The sequence below is a fragment of the Otolemur garnettii genome, unplaced genomic scaffold (genome assembly GCF_000181295.1).
Source record: "Otolemur garnettii isolate 467f Iridium unplaced genomic scaffold, OtoGar3 scaffold00114, whole genome shotgun sequence".
NCBI lineage: Eukaryota > Metazoa > Chordata > Mammalia > Primates > Galagidae > Otolemur > Otolemur garnettii.
The window spans coordinates 6730006-6736579 of NW_003852509.1; the positions used below are offsets into that span (position 1 = coordinate 6730006).

The 6574-nt window shown below is 43.4% G+C and overlaps 1 protein-coding gene across 1 annotated transcript in view; it reads right to left on the reverse strand.

Annotated features, from left to right (window-relative positions):
* TTC5 (tetratricopeptide repeat domain 5) overlaps nt 1-6574 on the reverse strand; it is a 14780-nt gene that overhangs the window by 5904 nt on the left and 2302 nt on the right. The window contains exons 4-6 of the mRNA XM_023517575.1: nt 4172-4228; nt 3479-3625; nt 2797-3011 (exon numbers count right to left, since the gene is read on the reverse strand). Of these exons, the coding sequence (XP_023373343.1) occupies nt 2797-3011; nt 3479-3625; nt 4172-4228 (419 nt within the window). The remainder of the gene's footprint in view (nt 1-2796; nt 3012-3478; nt 3626-4171; nt 4229-6574) is intronic.

Here is a 6574-nt window from a genome sequence, read left to right on the forward strand (position 1 = left end):
AAAAAAAAAAAAAGAAAGAAAGAAAATAACTGTTCTGAAACGTACAGAGTAGTCCCATGGTTGGAACAAAACGCACATCTGAGAAAGTAACAGAAGGTAATAAAAAGAGAGTCAGGAGCAAATGATGAAGGCCTTTCTATGCTAACATAAGATAAGCAGTTCTAATTCTATCCCAAAATAAATGCTTAGCGCCTGTAAGAGATTTTAAGTAAAAAGTAGCAATGGTCAGGTTTTTCTCTAAGAAACGTTTCTCTGGCAGCACGAGGGAACACTGGAGGAAAACCAGGGAGTCAGGAGACCCGTTTGGAGACGGGGGAGCTGAATTAAGATAGCAGAAACAGAAAAGGAGGGACAAGAAGACAAACCTCCATTGCTTCAATGGAGGAGAACGGAAAAGTCTAGAAAACCTTCCACAAGTCTTAACTGACAGTGAACATTTTCTATACACTGATTTAGAGATTTCTGTTTGGAGCCTGAAGGTAGTTGGCTATAGGGATCCAAAACTTGGGAATGAGGCCTGGGCTGGAGATACACCTGTGAGCACAGAGGAAGCAGCCAAAACAAAGCCTGAAGCTTATATGACATCACCAAACAACGTGATCTATTGATGAGATGGTGAGGAACTGGCACTCATGCCATTACTTGGCACGCCTGAATTCACAGGGAACACTGCAATCCAGCATAGCCCTCTTCTGAGAAACTCAGTCAAAGCCTGAGAATCCTTCCACACAGTAGACCAGGCAGCCACTGACAAGTGATCAAAGGTGGCGACTATATTTCGAACCAGTATAGAGAGAAAAGAGGAAAGAAACAAAAATAAAGAGTCCTAGGAACCTATCATTTAGAAGTTGGGCTAAAAAGAAAACAAGAGCTGGGTGCAGTGGCTCACCCATGTACTCCCAGCACTCTGAGAGCCTGAGGTGGGAGGATCTCTGGAGTTCAGGAGTTTGACACCAGCCTGAGCAAGAGTATGACCCTATCTCTACTAAAAGCAGAAAAATTAGCCAGGTGTTGTGGTGCATGTCTGAAGTCCCAGCTACTCTGGAAGCTGAGGCAGGGGGATCACTGAGCCCTGGAGTCTGAAGTTGTAGTGAGCTACAATGATGCCACTGCACTCTAGCTGAGGTGAGCGCAAGACTCTGTCTCAGAAAAAAGAGAGCGCTTGAGAGAGAAAACAAGGAGTGGCAAAATATTTACTTGTTCTCAAGGTCCCCTAAAAGCTATCTTTGTCTGTATCCTTTTCTCATTCCTCTCAGCTCTAGGGTATGCTCTAGTTAACTAAACTTTTCTCAACTATCTATCTTCTTGCTCTTCAGCTCATCAAATAAACATACCTCTAGAAAATACCATGGAGATAGCCCAGATGTATAACAGGAATTGTGAATATTTCAGCTTAGATGGAACAGAAGAGATATAAAAGGCAATACTAAGAGATAATCAGAATGTTATGGATCCATGTAGTGGAAGCCAGTGGATCAGGCGCCTAGAAAAACACTGGTGATCCTAGGAAAAAAACAACTTTAGTAGGGAAGGGGGGAAAGAGGAAACCAGTCAACCAGGGATTAGGAAGTGACTACAGGACCAAGAAGTGATAGCACTAACTAAACGCCAATTTTTAACATCTAAACATTTACTAAGTAAATATTTTTTTTCGGCTCAGCACCTATGGCTCAAGCGGCTAAGGCACCAGCCACATACACCTGAGCTGGTGGGTTCGAATCCAGCCTGGGCCCGCCAAACAACAATGATACTGCAACCAAAAAATAGCCGGGTGTTGTGGGCAGGCCCCTGTGGTCCCAGCTACTTGGAAGGTGGAGGCAGGAGACTTGCTTGAGCCTAGGGAGTTGGAGATTGCTGTGAGCTGTGATGTAACAGCACCCAGGGCGACAGCTTAAGGCTCTGTCTCAAAAAATATATATTTTTTTTCTTTTTTCTTTTCTTTTTTTCTTTTCTTTTTTTGTTTTTGAGACAGAGTTCCACTTTGTCACCCTGGGAAGAATGCCATGGCTTCATAGATCACAGCAACCTCAAGATCTTGGGCTCAAGCTATCTTCTTGCCTCAGCCTCCCACGTAGCTAGGACTACAGGCACCTGCCACACCACCTGGCTAGTTTTAGTAATGGGGTCTTGCTCTAGCTCAGGCTGTTCTCGAACTCCTGAGCTCAGGCAATCCATCCACCTCAGCCTCCCAGAGTGCTAGGATTACAGGTGTGAGCCACTATGCCCTGTCCTTAAGTGAATATTCTTTTCATCTCCTCCACTAACTGTGAGTACCCTTCTCCTGGGTCCTTTACATTTCTTATTTCCCTCACTCTCTACTACACATACAATAGATGCTCATAAATATTTGTTGAATAACACCTGAGACAATCTCCCAAACAGGCCTTAAATTCTAACTCAGAACCCATCTTCTAGAACTCCCTAAGCATACCTAAATCCAAATAGGGGTAAGAATTTGTCCTCCTACCTCTATAATCAGGAAAACCCAAAGGGATAGGAGAATTGTGAAGTTTCTGTCTTTCATAAGATTTTTTATAAAACCTGGCCTTTCAAATTTCAGCTACGTTTGTAGAATCCACATACCACCAAACTCAGGGGGGAAAATGAGCAATGACAGAATCTTCAAAGAGTTTATCAGACATTGCCTTGCCAATATCTGCTCATGGGACAGTCCCAGAAGGGAATCAGAAGTCACCAACCTGTGACCACTGACAAAGTCCTCAACTACCAAGAAAGACCAGGCAGCGAGAATCTAGCTCAGGCAGGTGAAAAAAAGGAAAGGCAAAAGAAACTCACAAGGGGACTTTCTCCTCTGTGGTAAGGCTAAACACCACCTTTCCCAGGACCACAGCTCCACTGTTCACACCAGGCTGCAGCACACTCAGTGGCTTGAGTTCCAGGGTCATCTTCTGCCCAGAGGCTGACTGATAACGCCCATCACCACAAGGGCCTAGATGGGCTGGGCGCAAGTTTCCCAGCATGCTCTGCAGCTTTTTGGTCTTCATCTTTCCCTGTGAAGGAAGGGGAAATAACTTAGAAATTAGGGGCTGGACATGGTGGTTCATGCCTGTAATTCTAGCACTCTGGGAGGCCAAGGCAGGTGGCTCACCTGAGCTCAGGAGTTTGAGACCAGCCTGAACAAGAGAGAGATGCCATCTCTATTAAAAATAGAAAAACTAACCAGGCATTGTGGCGGGTGCTTATAGTCCTAGATACTCAGGAGGCTGATGCAAGAGGATCACTTGAGCCCAAAAGTTTGAGATTGTTGTGAGCCATGACGCTACGGCACTCAACCCAGGGTGACAAAGTGAGACGGAAAAAACAAAGCTACAAATTAGGCACCCTCCATGAGAATCCAGTCCGTCCTTTGTACCTACCCACTTCTATAGGGTCTCTTCCTCCTAAGCATATTATATTTTTATTTTACTGACCTGAAACAGAATAAAAGAGCAAGATTCAGCCCTTTAGACATCTTTACCTTGTTCTCAAGGAGGCTAGTTAGCCTATCCAGGAATTCCAGAAGTTGTTGCTCTCGTTGCCGGGGCTCTGCCCAGGAAGGGTCCAGGGCTGCAGCCTGAGAGAAGCCCTCCAGGGCCTCCCCATAATTCTCTTCATATTTATGTAACTGTACAAGAAGTAACCAAAAAACTTCCGATTAAAAGTCTATCCAAATAAAACATGCCCGAACAAGGGCACAACAAGCTAGGAATCTAGAAAAATAAACTGTTTTCCTTCCTAGATATTTTCCTGTTCTACCATGAACAGTCTGAATAGCAGGTAATGCCTTAATCTTTCCTCCTGACCATGGTGATCACAACCCCAAAGATGAAATTATTTCAAAGAAGTTATTTTCCAACTTCTAAACTAGTTAGTTAAGCTGCATATAAGGGTTCACTCTACCTTGACATTTATACTTACCATTTTAGAAGTCTTGTTCTAAACCATCCCTCCCTCCTACGTACTCTCCTGTTCCTCAGCTCCTGCCGCTCTCCCCTAAGTGACTCTGCTGGACACTGGAGTCACGTGAGTTAGCTCTTCCTAGAAATAATGTGGCTCTCCTCTCGCAGTTTAGACCCAACCTCATCTCTGTGTATACTCAGTTGTTCTCACAGGCTATGATCAGACGTCTCGTTTATTTGATGTTCAGGTAACTGCCATGCAGAGGTCTTACCGTCGCCCTGTTCAGATGAAGGTCAGGATTGCTGGAAGCTTTCCTATCAACCTTCTCCTATAATAGAATAAAAACATCATCAGAGCATTCTGTCTCAATTCCAAGGAATTGTCCTGAACCTCCTCTTCCTAGAAAAGCTGAAATTTCTTTTCTGTCAAACTGTTACCTATACCCCTACTGTCAAACAGTAACTATGTAGTATATTACTCAGTCCCTGAAGCCTCAGGCATGTAAACATTTTTTATGTGTGACACTTTAAAATATGTTTATAATTTGTCCACATAGTATTTTTTTTTTTTTTTTTGCAGTTTTGCAATTTTCATCAGGGCTGGGCTTGAACCCGCCACCCCTGGTATATGGGGCCAGCACCTCACTCCTTGAGCCATACCCAGTCCACATAGTATTATAAAGGTAGAATAATAAGAAATGTGAAAGCATTCTGATAAAAAAAAAATGTTTAGACCAGGCATGATAGCTCACACCTATATTCCTAACACTCTGGGAGGCTGAGGTGGGTGGATTGCTTGAGCTCAGGAGTTCAAGACCAACCTGATCAAGAGCAAAACCCCATCTCTACTAAAAACAGAAAAACTAGCTGGGCATAGTGATCGCACCTGTAGTGCCAGCTACTAGGAGGCTAAGGTGAAAGAATGGCTTAAGCCCAAGAGATTGAGGTTGCTGTGAGCTATGACATCATAGCACACTAATCAGGGTAACAGAGTGAGATTCTGTCTCAAAATAAATAAAGTTATTACTATTTTTTTTTTTTTTTAGAAACAGAGTTTCACTTTGTCACCCTCAGTAGAGTGCTATGGCATCACAGCTCACAGCAACTTCCAGTTCTTGGGCTTAGGCGATTCTCTTGCCTCAGCCCTCCAAGTAGCTAGGACTACAGGCAGCCACCACAACATCCAGCTATTTTTTTGTTGCAGTTTGGCCAGGGCCAGGTTCGAACTCGCTACCCTCGGTATATGGGGCCAGCTCCCTACCCACTGAGCCACAGGTGCTGCCCTATAAATAAAGTTTTTTAAATAGTGAGACTCTGGCATAAATGAGGAAAGCTTGTAGAATTATGTTACTACATTGAAACTCTCTTAAAACACACATGGAGGCTCGGTGCCTGTAGCACAGTGGTTATAGCGCCAGCCACATACACCAAGGCTAGTGGGTTCAAATCCAACCCGGGCCAGCTAAAACAACAATGACAACTGCAACAAAAAATAGATGGGTGTTGTGGTGGGCTCCTGTAGTCTCAGCTGCTTAGAAGGCTAAGGCAAGAGAATCATTTAAGCCCAAGAGCCTGAGGTTGCTGTGAGCTGTGACACCACAGCATTCCACTGAGGGTGACACAGTGAGACTGTCTCAAAAAAAAAAACACACACATGGAAAGACAAATTCTGATTCTTATTAAAATAAATGGCAGACAGTGCAGGACAATACAGACAAATGTGTTGTGAAAAAACCACTGGCGATGTTCATGACTATGTTCATTTATTTTCCTAATTCTATTCATTATCTGGCACTTTGTAAAAGCACAAACAATATAAATTAAGATTGTTTAAATGAGCCAGGTGCAGTGGCTCACACCAGTAATCCTAACACTTTGGGAGGCTGAGGCAGGAGGAGCACTTCAAGACCAACTTAGGCAACAAAGTGAGACCCCATCTCTGCAAAACATAGAAAAATTAGCTGGGCATGGTGGCATGTACCTATAGTCCCAGCTACTTGGGAGGCTGAGGCAGGAGTATAGCTTGAACCCAGGAATTTGAGGTTGCTGTGAGCTATGATGACACCATGGGACTCTAACCTAGGTAGCAAAGCAAAGCTCTATCTCAACAACCAAAAAAAAAGCAACTATTTGGCAGAAACCAAATATATAATTTTGATGGTATATACCATACTATTCTTTGAAATGTAAACATTAACCAAATTAAGAAATTAGTCTTAAAACTTCCCTGATTGAAAAAAATAGCAGTCTCTGAACTACAAACATGAATATATGGTAGTATACAGTCTTTGTGCTGCCACAAGATCAGATAAATAATAAAAAATTAAAAAGCAGGCTGGGCAATGTGGCTCATACCCATAAGGCTAGCACTCTGGGAGGCCAAGGCAGGTAGATCAATGGAGCTCACAAGTTTCAGACCAGCCTAAGCAAAAGCAAGACTCTGTCTCTATTAAAAATAGAAAAAACTGAAGCAAGAGAATCATGTGAGCCCAAGAGTTGGAGGCTGCTGTGAGCTATAACACCATGGCACTCTACCCTGATGACAGCTTGAGACTTTGTCTCAATCAATAAATCAATCAATAAATTAATTAATGTCAAGAGGAATCAGAGGGAGATGCCTGTAGCTCAAGGAGTAGGGCACCATCCCCATATGCCAGAGGTGGCGGGTTCAAACC